Below are 24,318 nucleotides of genomic sequence, written 5' to 3'. Positions count from 1 at the left end.
GTTTTTAAAAAAATTTTATCTAAATTTTTCTAGATTTTTGAAAATGTTGAAGTCAAGAGACCAAAATTAGAACATTTTATAATATTTTTTTCATCTTTCTCACTCTACAACTCAGAAAATTATTAACGGAATGGCTTCAAACATGGCTTATTTTATTCAAAATTTAATAAGCTTTCTAACCGTTTTTGAGTTTTTTTTTGTATCTCCTTTTGTTGCAGAAATATGATTGAAAAAGTGATAACATGTTTTTTCAGAGAGTTGCGTGTAATCGTCCTGATACTTCTGGACGGTACTGTACTTTCTTAAAAACTATTAAAATCTGTTAAAATAGTTTTCAAAATGTAATAAAAAAATAACATCGATAACGATGATTATAACTTAATAAATAAATCGTTATAAAACACCTATTGGCTTGTTTTATATAAATTCCTTTTATAATTGATAGATTTATTGTAATTATAAGGAGTATTTACAATACAAGCACGCATTGTGAACGCACGCGTGCTTCCCGCATGCGTGCTGCACATATGCCTGTCCAAGGCGGACACATATGTATGGGGATTGGATGGCAGAAGGTGCGTGCTAATCCGCACACGTGCTTTGCATTCTGCAAGCCATGTGCGCACGTTTTGTTATCTGGGTATTGTGTACTTTAAGGTATGCTTTACTTTAATTCAATAAACTTTACCAGTTTTTAAAAAAAAATTCCTGAAAGAACGTGCATTTACACGAGTTTCTCCCCTTAATGAATTATTTTCAAAAAATTTTAAATAAAAAACAATTTTAATTTTTTTTAACATATTCACATTCCTCATAATTTCACGATTACGAGCATGTGTTGTCCCAATTAAAAATGTTAATATTTAAAATTTTTATCATTCTTATTCAATTTCAACAACTTATTGAAATTTAATATATATTTTCGTTCAGTGTACTGGCATGTTTAAAAAATGTGTTTTTTTATTTTTGAAACATAAAAAGAAATTATAAGTAATTTTTAAATTCATATACTTTTATATATATATGACGTATTTTACGTATAATGTCCTTAGTTAAAAAATTGATTTCTCGAAAAAAAGTGAATCTTGGGGAAATTGTTGTCCTACCTGAAAGTAAAACATCCCCAAAAAAAATTTTTTGACTTTTTTGAAATTTCGGGGAAGATAGAGTCAATTTTATCAGTTTTCCTTGACACCGCCTACTATTTGAATTTTTTCTGTCTATAAATGCAATATAAAAAATTTTGGCAAGTATGTTTTTTGAAGGTTTTTTCATGCTCTTTCCAATGGTGAATTTGGTTTTTTAAAATTTTTGAATTTTGACCTTGATTTTCTATAATTAAACATAAATTTGCTATTTTCACTAAAATCGATGTGATTTTTTTTAAATAAATAATTGCAAACGAAAGCTAAGGTTTTTTCCGATCTGTATATAAATTTTCAGAATGCCGATTTTCTTGTTTTCTAGATATTAAATGTCAAAGATATTTTGAAATTATTGAAAATTAATGTTAATTAATGGAGTAGATTGTTGTATAATCATTATGTAATTTTTAAGTTTTTACATAAAGTTTTATATCATTGGAATCGTTAAAATCTAAATACAAATATAACGTTTAAAAATTTTTTTTTTAAATTTAAATCCGAATAAAAACATATTTGATGCAAAAAGTTACGCTAAGCAAAAATTATCTTAACCATCGAAACAATTCGTGAAATGAATATTAGCCAAGTAAATTATATGATTATGTTAAGTTTTAATTAATTATTTTAACATAAATAATTAAATTTAAAAATAGGAAATAAGACAAATTATAATTTTAAAATATGCATGCTGTGTAGAAAAAAATTATTTTGGTCTAAATATGAATTAGAGTTAATAATTATCAAAATAATTAATTGAAATCAATTTTTTGATTAAGAAAAATTTCTATCGTACACGCAGATATAAAAACTTAGCGTGAATTATTTTTTACAGATACTATTGCAAGTGGATTAACGAAAAATTAATGAAAGATATAAATATATTAAATAATAAATATTATTAATTAATATTTAAAAATAATTAACGTCAAGTTTTCATAACTGCGCGTACGATAGAAATTTTTCGTAACCAAAAAATTGATTTCAATTAATTTGATAATTATCAACTCCAATTCATATTTAGAACAAAACAATTCTTTTTTTCTACATAGCATCCATATTTTAAAATTATAATTTGTCTAATTTCCTATTTTTAAATTTAATTATTTATACACAGAGAAAAAAATCAAGCGATTGTAGTAGCGACAGTAACTATACTACTTTCGCGCGTGCGCTTTCTACGATATTTGTTGAGACTTTCAATAGATGTTTAGAAAGTTTATTTTTATCTTTTTTGCTTTATTACCTATTTTTTTTGCTTCTTAAAATTGAATTGTCCCTAAACGTGAGGTCTGACAATATTTAAAGATTTAGTTTATTACTTTATATTAACACTTAATAATTTCTTAAAGATTCGTCGAACAGATAGATTTACTTATCTATATTGGCTATGTTGTAAACCTAGGACCTTTTATATTTGAAATAACTATGTTCAAACTATTGGTACTCCGCTTCGTCGCACCAAGGGATTATATCAATAAATTTTATGATGCGACGGAACTGTCTACAAATTGAACATTAAATGTATTTAAAATTGTATCTCCATTTTGGTTTACTCCCACTATTTTTCTTACCCCCACCATGTATTTTTTGGTCTCCGACATTCAGGACATGATTGATTCCGGCAGAATCTTACCAACGGTCCTAGACTAAGGATCTTTTTCTTGAAAATAAATAATTGTTATAAGTTGAAATCCTCTCTCTCTCTCTTATATTAACCTAGTTGACTTCAATTTATTTTAACTCTTTAAGTTAACGTATCTCTTTATTGAGTTAAGTTAACAATACAACACTCGATAATCAAAAAATCGAGTTCGTCAAAAAAAAGTTGTATTAGTCACAACAATATTCGTAAAAAAACATACCTAATTTGCAGGGTCCTATGCCAAAAGAGTATAGATCCCTGCAAATTGGGTTTGGTTGGCTAACATTCATTTCACGAATTGTTTCGATGGTTAAGATAATTTTTGCTTTGCGTAACTTTTTGCATCGAAGATGTTTTTGTTCGGATTTCAAAACTTTTTGTAAGTATCATTTAATGTCATGATTCAGTGCTGAATCATCTTAGAAGCATATCTCTATCAGATCTATATTTTTATGAATTTCAGATTTAAACAGTCGGATCAGGTCCCGCGTATCACATTTTAATAAGTTAGAAAAGAAAAGAAAAAATTTTAAAAAAACTTCTTAAACAAACATAATGTTGTCAAAGACAATAAAAAATTAAAAATTTCAAAATTTTGCTTCCTCGTGGAGGAAGCTTTGTAGTCATTTCGTTTATAAAACTTTTCAAAGTGGCGGAAACAAATTTTTTTCTTTATAGAAACATGTTATATGAGAGCCTGATCAATTGTCCGGATGTATGTATGTGTGTGAATGTATGTGTGTGTGGATCCCTTTCTTGTTTAGAAGATAACTTTAACAGGTTTTAATGCATTTAGATGAAATTTGGTAGGCTCATTTATCATATTAATATCTCAAATCTGACCAAAGGATTTTAAAAAATACACCAAAAAAAATTTTTATCGTCTTTTTTCCAAAATTTTTTTTAATCGAAAAAATTTTTAAATAGAAAAATTTAAGGTTATATAATAAAATCGTATTCCTTACGTCAAGACGAATCGATCGATATATATAAAGTATACATTTGAGAAAAATTTAAAGAATTAATGAAAGTTAAAAAATGAAAAATTCACATTTTGGCTATAAAATTTTGCTTTCTCCACGAGGAAGCAAATTTTTTTCTGATCGTAAAGAGGATGCAAAATGTTCATGTAATGAACATCTGAATTTACAACTTGTTTTGAATGTATTCAAATATCCACAATTATGTATCGGGATTTTAACCTAATTGATATTATTGGTAAGTTTCGTGCAAATCGGCTCCAGGTGTGTCTACTTATAAAAAAATTCAATTTTTTTGCGTAAAAAATTGAAAATTTCAAAAATTTTTAATTGTATTCAGATTTTTTTGATTATATATCGAGTTTTTAACATAATTGATAGTTTTGGTAAGTTTTATGCGAATCGGTAAAGAATTATGAGCTCCACGTCTACGTAAATATCAAGTAAAAAAATTTTTTTTATAAAAAATTGATAATTTTTAAAATTTTTTAAGTGTTTTGAAATTTCTTGAAATGTATATTGAGATTAAAACCTAATTAATATTATTTGTAAGTTTCATGCGAATCCGATAAACTGTATAAGCTTCAGGCGTGGCTAAAAATCAAAAATTCATAAATTTTTTAGTTTTTTGAGCTTAATTTTTATAATTTTTTTGGATTCCTCCCATTTTCACCACAGAAATTGATAATTTTTTATTTTGCGTTAAAAAGTCATAAAACCTGAAGGACCTTCAAAAGAACCTTTCTATTGGAAGAAAGAAATATATAAAAAAGGTAAATTGTAGTTGGTAAAATTAAATAAGCGGTTTGAAAGAAATAAAAAAAAATTCACCTGAGGATTTCAAATACATACATATTAAAAAATTTCATAGAAATTAACTATTCAATTTTTAAATTTTTAACTATTTATAAAATTTTTTGGATGTCAGCAGCATCACAAAACATCAAAATAGTCTCAAAAAATCAACATTTCTGATTTTAGTTTTAGCAGGGTAATATTTTTTTGATGAAAAAATTTATTATTTTCACCAATATTGTTGATTAAAATTAATTTTTTTTTATCAAATATACATTTTTTTATCAAAAATATTGTTGAAAAAAATAATTTTTTATGGCAAATGTTGGTGAAAAATATGTGGCTGAAAAAAATTATTTTTTAAACCAAAAGTATTAGCAAAAAAAAAATTATTTTATAAAAAATATGCCTCAAAAAGATTAATTTTTAAAGGAAATATTGGTTAAAAAATTGTTTTTGCTTCCTCGTGGAGGAAGCTATGTAGTCCTTTCGTTTATAAACTTTTTAAAAATGGTGAAAACAAATTTTCCTCTATATAGAAACATGTTATATGAGATCCTGATCAATTGTCCGGATGTATGTATGTGTGTGTGTATGTGTGTGTGTGTGTGTGTGTGTATGTGTGTGTAGATCGTTTTTGTGAACACGATATCTTTAACAGGTTTTAATGGATTTGGATAAAATTTGGTAGGCTTATTTAACACATTAATCTCTCAAAAATGACGAGAGGATTTTTAAAAATACCCCAAAAAAAAATTTTTATCGTCTTTTTTCCAAAAAATTTTTTTTAATTGAAAAAATTTTTAAATCGAAAAATTTAAGGTAATATATAACATAATCGTCTTCTTTATGTCAAGATGAATCGATTGATATATATAAAGTATAGATTTGATTGAAATTTAAAGAATTAAAGAAAGTTAAAAAATCAAAAATTCTCATTTTAGCTAAAAAATGATGTGTTTGTTTAAATTCATGTTTATATGTATATGAAATAATTTTATTCCCTGCATTGAAACGAATTGGTTGGTATATAAAAAGTATAGATTTGATTTAAAATTTGAGAATTAATAAAAATTGAAAAATCGAAAATTCATATTTTAGCTAAAAAATTTTGTGTTTTTTTAAATTCAAGTTGATGAATAAAATAATTGTATTCCTTGCATTAAAACGAATCGATTCGTATATATAAAGTTTATGTTACACTCAAAATCAATTAAAATTTTCTTTGTTTTTCAAAAAATTTAATTAATTTAAAACATTTTTAATTCGAAAGTTTTTAAATCAATCAATTGAATTGGACAAATTCATTGCTTCCTTCACGAGGAAGCAAATTTTTTGCTTCACACAATGAGGAAGCATAATGTTTATGAAATAAACATAAAGGACCCCCTACTTGTTTAACAATATATTTTTGATATAACAATTTTTTAACAATATTTTTGATAATATAATTTTTTTTCTGGACTTTATTTTATTTATCATTTAATAATTTGTAAAAATTTCATTAATAAAGAAAATTTTTAATTATTTATTATTAATTAACAACATATAAACCTTCAATGAATCTTCTAGGAATTTTCAATGCTGTGTGGGTAATTTTGACAATATTGCTACAATTTTAAAAGTGCTGTGGAATAAGTTCATTACATTTATGAATCTCACATACGAATTATATAAATTTGTCTTTTACAGAAAAATTAATTAGAATTTAAAAAAAAACGTATCAATATAGCGAAATGCAAAGACAAGAAAAATTGAAACCCAATATATTAGATAATAATTCTGATTTTGATAATGAGTTGGCTTCATTTTTAAATAAACTAACATTGAGTGATGACGATATTCAATCTACATACGAACCAGTATGTGAAAGCTTAAATAAATTACTGCGACAAACATTACCTAAAAGTCGCATACACATGTTCGGATCAACTTCAACCGGATTATGCTTTAAAAATTCTGACTTGGACATCTATATTGACATAGGTATGTATGTATAGTACGTTGGAAAAAATTAATTTTACTTTAACCAAAATGTAATCAAAGGGTCAAACCATCTTATTTAACATAAGCCGATGTATGCCAATTTCAATAATGTTTAAAGAAAAACGTGAAATATTATTTATCAAATGGAAGTGAATTTGACTTTGGGGTTGACTTTTGGTCAAATGGATGATATATTATAGCTACCCAGATAGCACCAAAGTTGTAAAGAACCCCGCACCATATACATAGAAATTTTGGGTCCTGCGAAAGAGGCGCATGAATTTTCTCCAAATTTCAAATGGCCTAAAACTTAATTGACCTAAATTCAATTAGCCTAAAAGTCGTATGGACTAATTATTACTCGGCCTAATCTGTATATGACCTAATTATCATTTGTCCTAATCTCCATTCAGTCTAATCTTAATTTGTACTAATCTTCATTTGTCCTACTTCTCATTTGGCATAATCTTAATTTAATCTAATTCTTATTTAATATAATATTTATCTGCCCTAAATTTCACTTGGCCTAAATTTTCTGTAATCTAATACTTTTTTAGCCTCATTTTTATTTGACCTAATTATTACTTGGCCTAAACACCATTTCCCATAATTATCATTTGAGATAATTTGTTTCTGGTCTAATTATTATTTGGACTAAACGCCGCTTAAACTAATTTTCATTTGATCTAATCTTTATAAAACCTAATTCTTATTTGGCCTAATCATACTATAACCTAAGTGTTATTTATTCTAATATTTATCTGATCTAATTCTCATTTGGCCTAATTTTACATTATCCTAATTGTTACTTGTTCTAATATTAATCTAACATAATTCTAAATTGGCCTAATAAATCTAATTTTCACTTGGCCTAAATTTCATTTGTCACCCGCTAATGAACGCGAAGCATGAGAGAGAAAATGACAAAACATATTTTTGTTCTATTCTCTCTTATGAGTCACGTTCATAAGCGAGTGATATATGAAGTTTAGGCCAAGTAAGAATTAGATCAAATCTACCGTACAAAGTAAAAAAGTAAATAATTAACAATAAAAACATAGTTGTTTGCGGCTTGTTTACTTTGGACGGCAGAAATGAGGATTAGACTAAAAGAGAATTAGGTTACATTAAGATTAGGCGAATTTAGAATTATGTTAGATTAATATTAGAACAAATAATAATTAGGATAATTTAAAATTAGGCCAAATGGGTATTAGGTCACATAAATATTAGAACAAATAACAATTAGGTTATAGTATGATTATGCCAAATGAAAATTAAGTTTTATAATGACTAGATCAAATGAAAAGTAGTTTAAGCGGCGTTTAGTCCAAATGATTATTAGGCCAGATGAAAATTCTTTCAAATGATAATTATAATGATGATTAATGCAAATGAGGATTAGATTGAATAAAGATTAGGATAAATAATAATTAGGTCATGTACAGATTAGCCCTGGAGGATTGGGTAAACCGAGTTGTAACCGAATTGGGTTACGATTCGGTTACGTTTCGGTTCCTTGTAAAATATTGTCGTTAATCGACGAATATGTTGTAAATAACTATTAGGAATGGTTAATAGACATTTAGAGTGCTTATTTATGCAATAATAAGAATAAATTAAGATATAATTACTGCATAATAAGTGTTTTAAGTGTACAGTGCATACAGTTGTTGAGATACCATATATGAGAGATTCTTTTTCAATCGCCCCAGCCCAAAAAGTCAATGTTCTGGGATTGGCTTCATACTTTGGTAAATTGTTCTCCTATATGATAGTAATAAATCCCTAAAATATAAACTCATTAAAAAAATATTTGTAGAAAGTAGAGGGGGTTGAAGTTTTGACGTTAAGGGTAACATTGTCATTTTCAAATCCGTATAACTATGACAAAAGTTAATGGATTTTAATTTATCCATAATGAATTTTATTGCATTTTTCACGTACTTTTCAAAAATGTATACGAAATTAAAAAAAAAAAATTTTTAACCCCTTTTTTTCAAAATCAACCCTTATTTTTCGATTTTCACCCCATCGGGTATTTTTTTTTTTTTATTTTCATTGGAAAGCTGAGGTTTTTTCCCATGAGCTATGTAAATATGAAAATGGGACAACAATAATTTTGTGAGTAACAGAATATTAAAGTAGGCGGTGCCGATAAGGGTGCCGTTAAGGGTAACATTGTAATTTTCAAATCTGTATAACTATGACAAAAGTTAATGGATTTTAATTTATCTATAGTGAATTTTATTGCATTTTTCACGTACTTTTCAAAAATGTATACAAAATTTAAAAAAAAAATTTTTGACCCCCTTTTTTTCAAAATCAACCCTTATTTTTCGATTTTCACCCCTTCGGGAATTTTTTTTTGTTTTTTTTTTATTTTCATTGGAAAGCTGAGGTTTTTTCCCATGAGCTATGTAAATATGAAAATGGGACAACAATAATTTTGTGAGAAACATAATATTAAATTAGGCGGTGCCTATCTAAATCCTCAAAGATGATCTCCAGGTACACCCCTTATCGGCACCGCCTACTTTAATATTCTGTTACTCACAAAATTATTGTTGTCCCATTTTCATATTTACATAGCTCATGGGAAAAAACCTCAGCTTTCCAATGAAAATAAAAAAAAAAAAAAAAAAATACCTGAAGGGGTGAAAATCGAAAAATAAGGGTTGATTTTGAAAAAAAGGGGTTAAAAATTTTTTTTTTTAATTTCGTATACATTTTTGAAAAGTACGTGAAAAATGCAATAAAATTCATTATAGATAAATTAAAATCCATTAACTTTTGTCATAGTTAAACGGATTTGAAAATGACAATGTTACCCTTAACGTCAAAACTTCAACCCCCTCTACTTTCTACAAATATTTTTTTAATGAGTTTATATTTTAGGGATTTATTACTATCATATAGGAGAACAATTTACCAAAGTATGAAGCCAATCCCAGAACATTGACTTTTTGGGCTGGGGCGATTGAAAAAGAATCTCTCATATGTGTATTACCATCAATGGCAGCTGTGATACGCGCGTTAAACACTAGATGGCGTTGAAGATTACTTTGTGAATGAATTTCTAAAATTAAACCCTTGAGTGTCAAATAAGTGAATATGTTTTAAAAAAATAGATTGATTTATTAAAACAACTTTTTTCATTTGTATATAAAAAAAAATTTTATTAGGAACAAAAAAATTTTTTTTTTCTGTCAAAATTAATCTTTCTCCTATCATTGAGAAAAGAAATTTTTTTATGAAGAAAAAATTTTTTTTCAAAATTAATATTTCTTATTTTATTGAGGAAAAAAGTTTCTTTTGTGTCACAATTACTTTTTCTCATTTCATTGAAAAACTAAAATTTTTTATTAAGAAAAAAATTTGTTTGTGTAAAAATTAATCTTTTCATTTTATTGTGAAAAAAAATTATTATTAAGAAAATAATTTTTTTAGGGAAAAATAGATTTCTTTGTGTTACAGTTAATTTTTCTCATATCATTGAGAAAAAAATAGTATATTGTGCATCTAGGGAGGAAAATGGCTGATTTCTGCGAGTTTAGTTTGTAGTTCGAGACTTAGCGAGTGCCCGAGCCGAAGGCGAGGGTTTGCGAGCGAAGACGAGAACTGCAAATACACGAGACGGAAATCATTTTCCTCCCGAGTTGCACATACTATTTTTTCTAACTCACATACCGAAAGTACATAGATTAAAAATAAAGAATGTTAATTTTTCTAAAAACGGTATTTTATTATTAAATTTTAGCGAAAAATATAACATTTATAGTAAGTCGACTACATTGAGATTAAATTATGTTTTTGGTTTAAATTATAACTAATTTAAATAATTACATTGAATTAATTAAAATCTGATCAATACTTTTGTTTAATTTACTTATTAATATTTAATGAAAAATTTGAGCAATTAGTAATATTAATTCTTTACGTGATTATCAATTTTAAATTTGATTCGATATATCGAAATATCAACATTAACTTAAATTCGATATTTCGAATTGATAGTTTGACAGTAAATTGAATAATATACTGTTCTTGTTCTTCTTAATGTTCTATAAACAACAGAAATAAAAATTGACGTTATACGGGGAGGAAAAGTTACTTTCCCTCCCGCTGACGTCACTGACAGGGAGGGAAAGTACTTTCCCTCCCGCTCGCCGGGAAAGACATACTTTTCTCCCCCTTTATAGGTAAAAAAAGGTGTACTTTCGATATGTGTGTTAGAAAAAAATTTTTATTGAGAAATTTTTTTTTTATATTTGTAGAAATGAAAAAAGTTATTTCAATTAATCGATCTATTTTTTTAAAACTTATACTCACTTACACATTTGACACTCTAAAGTTTAATTTTAGAAATTCATTCACAAAGTAATTTTCAACGCCATCTACTGTTTAAAGCGGGTATCACAGCTCCCGCTGATGGTAATATACATATATGGTAACTCAACAACTGTATGCATTGTACACTTAAAACACTTATTATTGAGTAATTATATCTTAATTTATTGTTATTATTGTTTAAATAAGACCTCTAAATGTCTATTAACCATTCCTAATAGTTATTTACAATATATTTCGTCGATTAACGACAATTTTTCACAAGTAACCGAAACGTAACCGAATCGTAACCCAATTCGGTTACATCTCGGTTTACCCAATTCACCAGGGCTAGCAGTATCTTGACGTTCTGAAAACATTGACGGAACAGCAAACTGCGCATTTGGTGCAGACAAAACACCAAGGTATAAAAAAAACTGTTGCGACATTTGTCCATCTACATGTTCCACTTTCTGCACTATTTTTCCTGTTGCATCGATGCATAAACAGCAATCTTTTATCTTCATCAAGTGGTTATAGACTTGATTTTGGTGATGCTACCAAAAAGCACTATTACAGGGTCGATTCCTATATCTCGTACCACATTGTGACCTTCAGGAGATCTTTTCAACTTTGAGAGAGAAGTTATTGGATCTTTGTCCCTATATTGTTTTCGACTTTCTTGATATTTCGTATTTTGTAAGACACTTGCATAGTACAAGTGCGGTGGTTCCACAGCATTACCTTCTTTCATCAGTACAGCTGCTTTTGATTTGGTATAAGCTTCTACAAAAACCTTCTTTAATTCAGAGACAACTTTATCTGGGACGCACGAATAAGCTCTAAAACAAATATGTTAGATGTTACATTTGATAGAATTTTAATCAACAGAATATTAATTTGCTAGAAAGTCAATTTGATTGAATTTTAATTGGGCAGAAAATCAATTTGATCGAAATTTAATTTCAGCGAAACGTTTTCTCATAGAATTTTAATTCAATTTCACCGAAAAACAATTTGACCGAAATATTTCGGCGCGAAAAAACGTTCCGCACAAATTAAATTTCGATTAAATTGTTTTTCTGCCAAATTAGAATTCGATGAAATTGACTTTCTGGCAAATTAAAATTCGATCAAATTGAAATTCTGCCAAATTAATTTTCGGTCAAGTTAACATTCTGGGAAATTAATACTCGAACAAATATACATTCTGGTAAAGTAGATTTCTATTAAATTGTTTTTCTGTACTATTAATATTCTATAAAACAACGTTTCGAGAAAATTTAAATTCTGTCAAATTTAATTTCTAGTAAATTATCAACTTGAATTTATGTCAAATTAAAATTCGATCAAATTGATTTTCTGCCAAATTAAAATTCGATTAAATTGACTTTCTGCCCTGGCGGATTGGGTAAACCGAGTTGTAACCGAATTGGGTTACGTTTCGGTTCCTTGTAAAATATTGCTGTTAATCGACGAAATATATTGTAAATAACTATTAGGAATGATCGAGGGGCTGTTCACTGAAATTCCAATTGAACAATATTGGAGAATTCATTAAAGATTTTTAGGACTCGTACGTATTCGGCTTCGGATTCGAATGGAATCGCACGGACTCGTTGATATTCACAGTATTTTCACAAATTCCTTCTTTGCGCTGCTTCGTGTTGCAGACTAGATAATAATAATAATAATAATAATAATAATAATAATAATAATAATAATAATAATAATAATCGGCTGCCGCCGAATTCGCTCGTATTTCTCCGTAACCATTCGTGACTCGCAACAATTCTTACTGCATGACTTAGGATTTTACTGTAATCGACGAGATTTGTTGGATTCGCATAGTATTCGACAAATTCGAATGTCCTTTTCAGTAATCGCCGGTAATCTCCACTTAAAATACAATTTATTCAGAATCAAGAAATTTATATTTTCTTATGTTAATTGATGAATATTCGGAAGATACCTAGTATATTCTCTACATTACAAATCGGGTATTTGAGAGTGAACAGCCCCTCGGGAATGATTAATAGACATTTAGCGTGCTTATTTATGCAATAATAAGAATAAATTAAGATATAATTACTTCATAATAAGTGTTTTAAATGTACAGTGCATACAGTTGTTGAGTTACTATATATGTATATTACCATCAGCGGCAGCTGTGATACGCGCGTTAAACACTAGATGGCGTTGAAGATTACTTTGTGAATGAATATCTAAAATTAAACCCTTGAGTGTCAAATGTGTAAGTGAATATAAGTTTTAAAAAAATAAATCGATTTATTAAAACAACTTTTTTCATTTGTAGAAATAAAAAATAAATTTTATTAGGAACAATTTTTTTCTGTCAAAATTAATCTTTCTCCTTTTATTGAGAAAAGAAATTTTATTATTCAGAAAAAATTTTTTTTTTCAAAATTAATATTTCTTATTTTATTGAGGAAAAAAGTTTCTTTTGTGTCACAATTACTTTTTCTCATTTCATTGAAAAAATAAAATTTTTTATTAAGAAAAAAATTTGTTTGTGTAAAAATTAATCTTTTCATTTTATTATGAAAAAAAATTAGTATTAAGAAAAAAATTTTTTTAGAGAAAAATAGATTTCTTTGTGTCACAATTAATTTTTCTTATGTCATTGAGAAAAAAAAATTTTTATTGAGAAATATTTTTTTTCACATTCGTAGAAATGAAAAAAGTTGTTTTAATTAATCGATCTATTTTTTTAAAACTTATATTCACTTACACATTTGACACTCTAAAGTTTAATTTTAGAAATTCATTCACAAAGTAATTTTCATCGCCATCTACTGTTTAAAGCGCGTATCACAGCTCCCGCTGATGGTAATATACATATATGGTAAATCAACAACTGTATGCATTGTACACTTAAAACACTTATTATTGAGTAATTATATCTTAATTTATTGTTATTATTGTATAAATAAGACCTCTAAATGTCTATTAACCATTTATAATAGTTATTTACAACATATTTCGTCGATTAACGACAATTTTTCACAAGTTACCGAAACGTAACCGAATTGTAATCCAATTCGGTTACATCTCGGTTTACCCAATCCGCCAGGGTGGCAAATTAATATTCTGCTGATTTAAATTCTATGAAATATAACTTCTAACAAACTTGTTTTAGGGCTTATACATGCGTCCCCTTTTTCTTTGGTCTCACCTCGCAATTGTCGCTTTCCGCAGGTTCATCTCCCGGAGTAGCCTTGCATTATATTTATATTTATACTTTGGCTGTCCAAAGGAGGAAGAATCTGAGCTTTTAATAAACTGCCGCATTTGCAATTACCTAAAAATTATATCCTTTGTAAAATAAGTCAAATTACCAATTAAATTTTATTATTATACCGTTCTTTTTATTAAAGATTTTGCCGTTTTTTTAAAAACGTTGAAAATAAGCTTCATAACAAATTTAAAATATATTAAATTGAAAAATTAATAAAATGAATTTGGAAATGTTTTTAAACTTTATAACATTAAATATTTGTTAAAATTCGTAATATGTACAAAAATTTTCTGTCAAGGAAAAGTCAAAGAAATTGGAAAAAGGATTCTTGGGACAACCCTGTTATTGTTACTTTATTTTAAGAGATAAAATAGTTTGAAAAACCGTTTATATAAACTATGTTTTCTACGAAACTTTAAAACATTTCGTTTATAAATTAAATTCAAACTTTATTGAAAATAATAAAAATTTTACAATTAACTATTTAATTATATGAGTCAAAATTCTTCCTTATGTATTCATATTATATAGATTAATTAATTAACTTGATTTATTTGTTCTGATATTACCTTGAAAACTGTCAGATGTTTTGTCTGAATTTATATATAAGGGCTTTCAAAATGATACCCATGATTCAATTTGAAGTCATCATAAATTTTTCTTGAAATTAGTTCTGTCCACTCACCAGACTTGAAAATATTGACTGTGCGAATTCGGGTCTTATTAGACTTATCTTCATATTTTCTAGAGAACTTTCAATAATTAAACTTTTAAATTCCGCTTTCCCAAAAGTTAATTGGAAAATGAAATTTGACTTCTCATCAGGCGAATCATTTGAAATAGTCGTCGAGTTGATGTTATTCGATTCTTGGATTTCCTCTGGTTTTTTTAACCCGAGAAGTAATTTTTTCAGGTTAAACCTGTCATTCACCACATAAGAATAAATTGAATTTGGTTTTACTTAATTCCCTACCGGAAGGGTGGTACTGGATTGGTACTGGGAAATTGGAACTGAGATCTCAGTACCAATTCAGTACTAATTTGGTGCATTTTGGTACTGAAATGGAACTGGGAAATTTGCCTGCGAAAAGGGTCGAGTTACCGTTAATACCCTCATAAAAGTGAAAAGCGACTAGCTTTTTCAATATGTTTAAACTAAAACTTTATATTTATTTCAATATTATATTTGTTTTTCATGGATTTATATTATTTTCATACATTATTATGCATATGATATTTCCTTTGGCAGCTAAATTCAAAAATGATGTCCATTTTTTTATCAAACTTAAGGTATACGAGATAAATTATAACTTTTTTAAATGTAATTATTTTATGATAAATTTTAGATATTCATAATCTGGAAATATTAACGAATCTCAATATATATTTTTTAAAGTTGAGTTATTAAAATTACAAATTTTTTAAGCAATAAAACTCGGGTTAAAATTGTAATCCTTCAACAAAGGACTTTGGAGTCTATTGTATTTCCAAACTTAACTGAAATTTTCTACAAACTATTATGTTTTTTTGCTGTTTTACACGGATATCGTGAGAGACGTTATGCTGTTCTAACATACCTTTAAAACTATTGTTAAAGTACTTTAAAAATGTCTTCTTATGGGTTATCAGGTAGTGGTACTGAAGTGGAACTCAAGCCAAGTCCAATTCAGTACTATTCCAGTACCTCTCTTTCGGTAGGGTTTAATAATTCCTCAGATATCAGTGTCCAAATTTCATTTTGTTCAGTCACAAAATTAGATTCATTACCCATGATTAATATCGTTTCGGTGCTATGAGTTTAATATATATTAGTCATTGCACACACTCGTTAACTTAATAAAGAGTGAATTTCTTGGGAGAATGAACAAATAAATACTCAAAATTTAATTTTTATTCAATATTTAATTTAAATATTCCTATTCGTCGGAACGGTCAACAGCAGACTAGTCCTAATGACGTTCGTCTGGGGTTTTATAAGGGTACAATATTTGAAAAGGTGGTGGGATGAAATAAGATAGAATTTAAATAAGCGAAGATAGACATAGAATTTATGAATTCTAAAGGTTTGAAAGACGTGTCCTTCTAATATCTATTTTACAACTTAATCCGGGTGGCAAGAAGTACCTTAACTTTATTGCTGATCGATGTACAAATTTGTTTTTTTTATCTTTATGAAAGAAACTAAGCTGTATTTTTAAGGATTAACAACAAACTTGCCTATTCAAAACTGCATTTTTACAAACATCTGCTCACAATATTGTCATGCAATTGTAAATGTGAAAGTTTTACATTACCTTTTTATTCGTTTTGAAATAAATTCTATATATTTATATAAAGATTAAACAACCCAAAACACTCTCGTCTTTGTGTTTTAATACAGCGTCAACCAATAATAACGTTTCCACTGTAGGTGGTCGTCCACGAGACATTTTTAAGCAAATATTAATATTTTAATAAAACTTCAAATATTTCAGAAAAGTATCCACTTCCAAACTACTTGCAGATACACTAAAAATTTAACCAAATGCCTTAATTAAAAATGATATTACACTCAAGGAAAAGGAATATTATTCTTACACAGCCTCATAAAAATTTATTTCGTTTAAATAAATTCTATTTGTGCTAAATTAAATTTTATATTTAAATTATATTAAAAATTATGATGACAATATAGAGTAAAACAGTAAATTAAACAATTATTAAATTAATAACTTTTTTTAGATATTTAAAATAATATTTTTTTAATAAAATTCATACTTAAAGAATTTGCAAAAATGTTCAAAACTTCTGACTATTTTTTCATAAAAGTTCTGTTATTGAATGTTTAAATGTTCTCCAAACAATTAATAAAACATTCACTCACTCACTTATAAAATATTAATTTTGTACGTTCGCATGACCACTTTTGGCATTTTAAAGCATTTGAAATAAACATTAATTGACTTTTTTTAAAAAAACGAACCTCGAAGTTGTGGAACTACACGAGGGCACCTTGCAGTGCCCCCGCTCTTTGCCCTCACGGTTGCCTTACTTAAAAATTTTTCTAAGTCAAAAAAAATGGCGGATCCAATATGGGGGACAGGAAAATTAAAAATCATTAAAATTTACCTAAAACTTGATACTTAGAAGTTTTCAGATCGATAAATTCGAATCTGATGTTTATTTTTAAAAATGGTGGATTCAATATGGCGGATAGAAAAATTAAAAATCAATAGAATTTACTAATATCAGATTCGTAATCAGCGATCCCAATAACCCCCGAGTAACTTGTTTCAAGCAAATCCGCCGAAATTAGAAAAATATTTTCATTTTTGAAAACAGACTTCAGAGTCGTAATCAGCGACCTTGAAAACCTATAAGTGCATACAGTTTTAAAAATTTTGGTGCTGTAAAAGTTTCTTAACATTTTGAACCCACATTTAAGATATTGCTCCTCACAGCGAAGAGTTTAAACATAATTGACAAAAATATCAAATCTAAGATAAAATTTGAAAAATTCTGTTTTGATAATATTTCGTAATTAATTTTAATGATTATTTTTCAATGATTTATGTATATGTATTCTGATTTTAGGCGAACCAATTAGCTTTGATAAAAATGATACATCTTCGAGATTTTTGACTTTTCGTAAAGTATTCTCAGAAGTGGTAAAAGTCTTGATTGATAATAATGATTGTTACAAAACAGTTACACCAATTGTTGATACAAAGGTGCCAATAATTAGATTTATAGAAAAAAAACAACGAATATCTTGTGATTTGTCCTTTAACAATTATTTTGGTACTAAGAAGAGTCTCCTCATAAAAAATTATTTAACATTTGATACACGCCTAAAGCCTTTTATAATGATTATTAAAAATTGGCTTGAAAATTGCAAATTTAAGAATGTATCAGGTTATATCTTAGTAATGTTGTCGATATTTTATTTTCAATTACTCGATTTGGTGCCTCCTGTAATAAAATTAAGAAATTCACGTGATCCTGAATTTATTGAAGGATGGCAAGTAAATTTTAATGAAAATATTCAACATCCTTCATCAAGCGATAAAAAATCGATTCCTGAAATGCTTTATGGATTTTTTGACTTTTACGCTAATTTTAATTTTAAGAAATTTGTTATTTGTCCTCTTGATGGTTTTGCATACCCGAAGGAAGCATTTAAAAATTTAGATAAGCTTCCAGAAAGCATGAACAGGTATGTATATTAAAAGTATATAAATTTTAAAACATTTTTTGACAGAACCATGTTCTAATAATTTAAGTGTTCTATTCACGGTTGCCACAAAAATTTCAAAATAATTTTTCCTGACATTTCCATGACTTCCAGAGAAAAATATCGTATTTTTCGCTGACATTTTCGTTTTTCAGGGTGTCTACTAATTTCGTTCAACAAAATTCCCGGTTATTTCCTAATTTTTCCCAGTTTATTTTTTGCTGACAAATTTAAATTTTTTTTTGTAAACATGCATAAACCTACAAATATCTACGAAAATTGACTATATTTTATGAAAATAATTGTTTTCATAGTTTGTATATTTCTTTTATTGTATTACACTACCGTCCGAAATTGTGCGAACTCTGCCTTTTCAACAACTATAAAACTGTTCAAATCTTCAAAAATATTAAAACTAAAATTTTTTCCTCTTTATTTTATTAAAGCTAATAAAATTCTGAAAGAAATGACACCTTGACAAAGAGAATATGTTAATTTTTCAATTAGATATCTAAGAAAAACCCAATTTTCAATGTTTTTACTATTTTTTTTATTTCTCTGGCAAAAATTAATATTTTTAAACGTTCTCAGGCTCATTGAAATCGTATTTTGTTATGCAATTCAAATTATATAAAACAATTCATGTACACATTCTTCCCTAGCATATGCAAACCGTGAAAGTTGGCTCATAAAATGTCAAAAAATTTAAATTTAATTCTACAATAAAATATAATGTTTAAAAATCAAGTAAATATATCATTCTAAACTTCTCTGATTTATGTAAGTAAATTTAAGATTTATACATTTTACTGATCATTTTTTGTCATATAAATATTAATCACAATTTTTTGACATTTTATGAGCCAACTTTCATGGTTTGCATACGCTAGGGAAGAATGTGTACATGAATTGTTTTATATAATTTGAATTGCATAACAAAATACGATTTCAATGAGCCTAAGAACGTTTAAAAATATTAATTTTTGCCAGAAAAATAAAAAAAATAGTAAAAACATTGAAAATTGGGTTTTTCTTAGATATCTAATTGAAAAATTAACATATTCTCTTTGTCAAGGTGTCATTTCTTTCAGACTTTTATTAGCTTTAATAATAAAATAAAGAGGAAAAAATTTTAGTTTTAATATTTTTGAAGATTTGAACAGTTTTATAGTTGTTGAAAAAGCAGAGTTCGCACAATTTCGGACGGTAGTGTATATTATTATATTATTCTTGTATTGTAGTCAATTCAGAAGTTTTTTAATCACAATTCGGAGTAAGCTAACGAATTTAAATAAAACTTGGTAGTATGATACCAGGAGGCCAAACAATAGCCATTTTTTAAGAATTATCATTTCAAAGAAAGTTGTTAATTTATTAGAATGAATTTTTCTCCATCGGATTATGTAAATTTTAAAGTGTAAACGAGAATATAGGAATATAGGTTCCTTTATAAAAACTGTTATGGAATCCTAGGTCCACATAGGAATCCACATAGAATTCCATGTAAAATCATATATGAAATTCGGACACGATTTGGTGTATGATTTTATGTAGGAATTTATGATGTTTCTACATTGAAATCTATGTGAATTCCTACATTATTTCGTATAATTTTTCTAGCATATTATTTTTGTCAATTTCCTTCATAATTTACTCACATCAAATCTTATAAAAAATATTATATAAAATTCTTAAGATTTACTTATATAAAATCTTACATACAAGTTTTAATATAGGAAACCATGTGGAATTTCATGTGCATTCATACATATGATTTCACATGAAATTGAACATAGGAAATCATATGGGATTTCATGTAAGTTCTGAAATATCTACCTAAGATTTCACATGGAATTATATAAAGGAACCCATGTAGGATTTCATGTGGTAACAGTGATGCGAGGCTGCACACCAATCCCACTCCCACCATGCCGTCCTTGCGCCTCCCTCCATTCACTCAAGCATAAACCGTGCGTTTACTCTTGCAAGTGTGCCTATTTTTCGTTCTTCTCATATTCGCCCGCTTCAATTGAGCGACTATGTCCTTATTCTTAGTGTGAAATTGTGTGGAATTTTGTGAAATCGTGTCGTTCAGTTCTGGCGATAAGGGTTAATTTTTTCTTCGCTTCCTGGTAGAAATTTCATTTTCACTTTATATTCGCTCGGTGAGTCTTTTATTCTTTCTTAATTTTCCCAATTTTTTATTAAAATATGGATCCCGAAAACGGACATAATGTTTGAAACCAAGGAGAGCCGCCAAAAAAAGTTAAAAAAACTCACTAGTTTTCAAGAATCTTGGTTTGATGAATTTCCTTCGTGGAGAGAATGGGTGTTTAAAGTAGAAAATGATGATAAAAAATTTTAATGTAGAGTTTGTGATAAAATTTGTACTTCTGGTAAATTTCATATTCAGCGACATGAATCTAGTTTGGTTCATAAAAATAATTTTAGTATTTTTGAAAAATCTAAGCCTTATGGATTAAATTTACTTAAAAAAGAAGCTTCTCTAAACACTCATTCCGCGGATTGTCAGGCAGTTACAGCAATTGATAATTCAAATAATGTAGATTTGCTAGAAAATGAAGTTAGTTTTTTTGAAAATACTTTAAATTTAAATTCTTCCATTTCTAATTTAACTTATGAGCAAAAAGTGAAAAAAAACGGAAATTAAAATAACGGTTTTATTTGTTGAAAATAATATTCCCTATAGTTTATCTTGAGAGTTGATTAAATTTTTTCAAATTTTAGATCCCATCGTTTTTAAAGCTGTTAAATTGGCGCGTACAAAAATGACTTCAATCGCGAATAATGTTCTTTGTAAGGTTGCAGAAAAATGTATTACAGACGTTTTACAAAATTAACCATTTTCGGTTTACGTATAAGTGACGAAAAGTGATTACCGATTTTAGTTCGGTATGTGGAACCAAGATCGGTGGAAATCAGAGTAGTACTGCTGCAACAAATTAATGTAGATGCGACGGATTGTTCTTCTTCAGCGTTGTTTGAAACTTTTCAAAATGCTTTAAGTAAAAAGCAAATTCCTTTTAAATATATTGCAGGTTTAACAATTGACAATGCCGCGGTCATGACTGGTCCTAATAATTCTTTTCAAAGTAGATTAAAACTAAAAAATCCTTATTCAAAATCTCTTCCGTACGTAGATTATTCCCTTTAATCTTGTTGCTAAGAGCGCATCTTCAAAAATTCATACGGTGGATCATTTAATTTTAGCTATTCCAGCTTTTTTAAATGTGAGCCCAAAAAGAACAGCAATTTATCGCGAAATTGTTTAAAAATTGGGAGAAACATTTCAAAAAATTCCTAGTTACTCTGACGCACTCTTAAAAATTGGGAATTAATAATCCAATTTCTCATGCTTGTCGAATCGGAAGACAATACTCAAAAAGCGAAAAATTTACGAGAGTTGATGCAGGGCCCGTTAACTTTAGCATATTTTCAGAATGTACATAAATCCCATGTGATTTCCTATGTTCAAATCCATGTGAAATCATATTTAAAAATGCATATGAAATTCCATATGGTTTCCTATATTAAAACTTGTATGTAAGATTTTATATAAGGAAATCTTTAGAATTTTATATGATATTTTTTATAAGATTTGATGTGAGTTAATTATGAAGGAAATTGACAAAAATAATATGCCAGAAAAATTATAGGAAATAATGTAGGAATTCACATAGATTTCAATGTAGAAACAACATCATAAATTCCTACATAAAATCATACACCAAATCGTGTCCGAATTTCATATATGATTTTACATGGAATTCTATGTGGATTCCTATGTAGACCTCGGATTTTATAACGGTTTTTATAAGGAACATATATGGAATCATATATAGGATCCCATGTGGGAATTTTCAATAGGGTATGACTTCATTTTTGTAGAACTTTGACTTTTACTCGCTATTGGCAGTTGAATTTGTGTACAAAACTAATTATATAGAAATTATTACATATTTTGTGAATTTAATAAATATTTTTTATTATAAATATAAACATTAATTGTAGCTTGTTATTTACTTAAAAAAACATTTTCTCTGAATTGGTGTTGCACAAAGTACTGTGTGCACCACGTACGAAAGAACATTTTCCGACTTCGTGCAAATTGCTGCAAATTTTGCACTTGTCGGAAAATAGCTTCTTTTGGTACTTGGTGCACAACGTACTATTTTAGAAGCTGCAACTTTGTTAATGTAATGTTTTTTTCATTCCTTAAAAAAAACAAGAATTGATCCTATATTAAAATAAATATTTTGCTTTTTTTATTTCAGATGTCCAGTTAAAAAATATCTTGCTCACCGTAAAACACTTTTTTTTAGATAATCTGTAAGAAAATCGATATTTTTTGCAATATTAAAAATATTACCTTTACTTCAAAAGTTACATAATCCGATATAAAAAATTCCATTTTAATAAATTAACAATTTTCTTTGAAAAAAATTCTCAAAAAATGGCTTTTTTTGCCACTTGACTAGGTATAACTCTTTCATGTAGACCTCGAAACGAAATGACCTAAATTTCAAAATATTCCTTATTTTTGCAGCTTTCATATCCATAAAGAAAATTGATGCACTCGGTGTTAACTTACTCAGCATTTTTGAAATTGTTTATCGTTATTTATTGAAGTAAAAAATAATTTTTTAATGACATTAATATATTATTAAAATAATAAAACTGGATTTAAACGTAAAGTAAGAAAAATTCCGGTTTGACGTGCAATTCCCGGTTAGTAGACACCCTGGATTTTTTCTATTAAATATAAATTCTATCCAAAATTGTGTTAAATGAAATTTCGATCAAATAAAACATGGGTTAAATAAAAATTCTACAAATAATTCTGTTAAATTGTTATTATGTTATATATAAATTCATAACAAATTAATATTTTAATGGAAATCTATGTTTACTACATTTTTCTAGCACTTTTTATTTAATTACCTGACTTTTTTGACTTCCCTAACTTATTGCAACCCTGTTATTACATTGTTTGATTATTACAAAAAAAATATTTCATTCAAAGGTATAAAAAGTATATTAGAACTACTAAAAACGCATTTCCATTGGATATTAAAGAACCACTGTGCATCCAGGATCCAATCATACTCAATTTAAACTGTTCCGCTAACACTTCCAGTAAATTTGTTAATACTTTCAAACAGAAAGCCTCTATAGCGGCAGATATTTGTGCAACTAATGTTGATGGAGATTTTCTATGTGAATTATTTAATAATAAAACAAAGAAGAATAATAAAGTTTTAAGGAAAAAAAAAAACTTTTTACATATTCAGAAAACGTAAGACATTTTCTCCATTATAATATTTCTACTTATTATAAAGATGTTAAATTTCAGTTGAATTCAAATATTTTTTATTTAATTTTTAATTAAACAATTTTTTGATTATTTTTTTTAGTGAAGCAACGAAAAACGTCCCTAGAGACAGAAAAAAAAAATTAAATCGAAAGGAATATCGAACTAGTTATAAAGAATTGGGAAAAATTATATCAATGAAAAATTTAAGTTTTAAGGATCAATTGGCTTTATTTGTAAAAAAATTCACCTTAACTGATAGTGCAATTGAAGCTTCCTATCAAGCCATATGTGATGATTTGAATCAAATGTTTCGACAATCTTTTCCCATGTGTTCCACGCGGAAAATTGGTTTAGCAGCAACTGGAATATGGCTTAAAGGCTCTATATTGGACATATATTTGGAGACAGGTATATAAAGGGCAAAAATAAATTGTATGTGGACGGCCGCATGAAAAGAGACACACTTTATCGATTACAATAAGGATTTTTTTTGCGTGAATATATTAATGCGAATATTGCTCTTATGAAAGAAACTAGAATTGTTCCTTTTCATGCGGACGTCCACATATATATTTCAGGCCTAGGATTATACGACTTTTTCCGACTTTTTTCGACTTATTTTGATAAGGTGCGA

At 27.4% G+C, this 24,318-nt stretch overlaps 1 protein-coding gene across 1 annotated transcript in view; it reads left to right on the top strand.

Moving 5' to 3' along the window:
• The window catches only part of LOC127289463 (uncharacterized), a 54,764-nt gene that overhangs the window by 25,313 nt on the left and 5,133 nt on the right, over window positions 1-24,318 (top strand). Inside the window, exons 2-5 of the mRNA XM_051317402.1 lie at window positions 6,255-6,548; window positions 17,710-18,331; window positions 23,394-23,666; window positions 23,785-24,092. Of these exons, the coding sequence (XP_051173359.1) occupies window positions 6,299-6,548; window positions 17,710-18,331; window positions 23,394-23,666; window positions 23,785-24,092 (1,453 nt within the window). The 5' untranslated portion in view covers window positions 6,255-6,298. The remainder of the gene's footprint in view (window positions 1-6,254; window positions 6,549-17,709; window positions 18,332-23,393; window positions 23,667-23,784; window positions 24,093-24,318) is intronic.

This window comes from Leptopilina boulardi, unplaced genomic scaffold (assembly GCF_019393585.1).
Source record: "Leptopilina boulardi isolate dan_hultmark-lab unplaced genomic scaffold, ZJU_Lbou_2.1 LbouV2_41, whole genome shotgun sequence".
Classification (NCBI taxonomy): domain Eukaryota; kingdom Metazoa; phylum Arthropoda; class Insecta; order Hymenoptera; family Figitidae; genus Leptopilina; species Leptopilina boulardi.
Note: the sequence above shows the minus strand (reverse complement) of the source record. Positions and strands in the feature narration are given on the sequence as shown.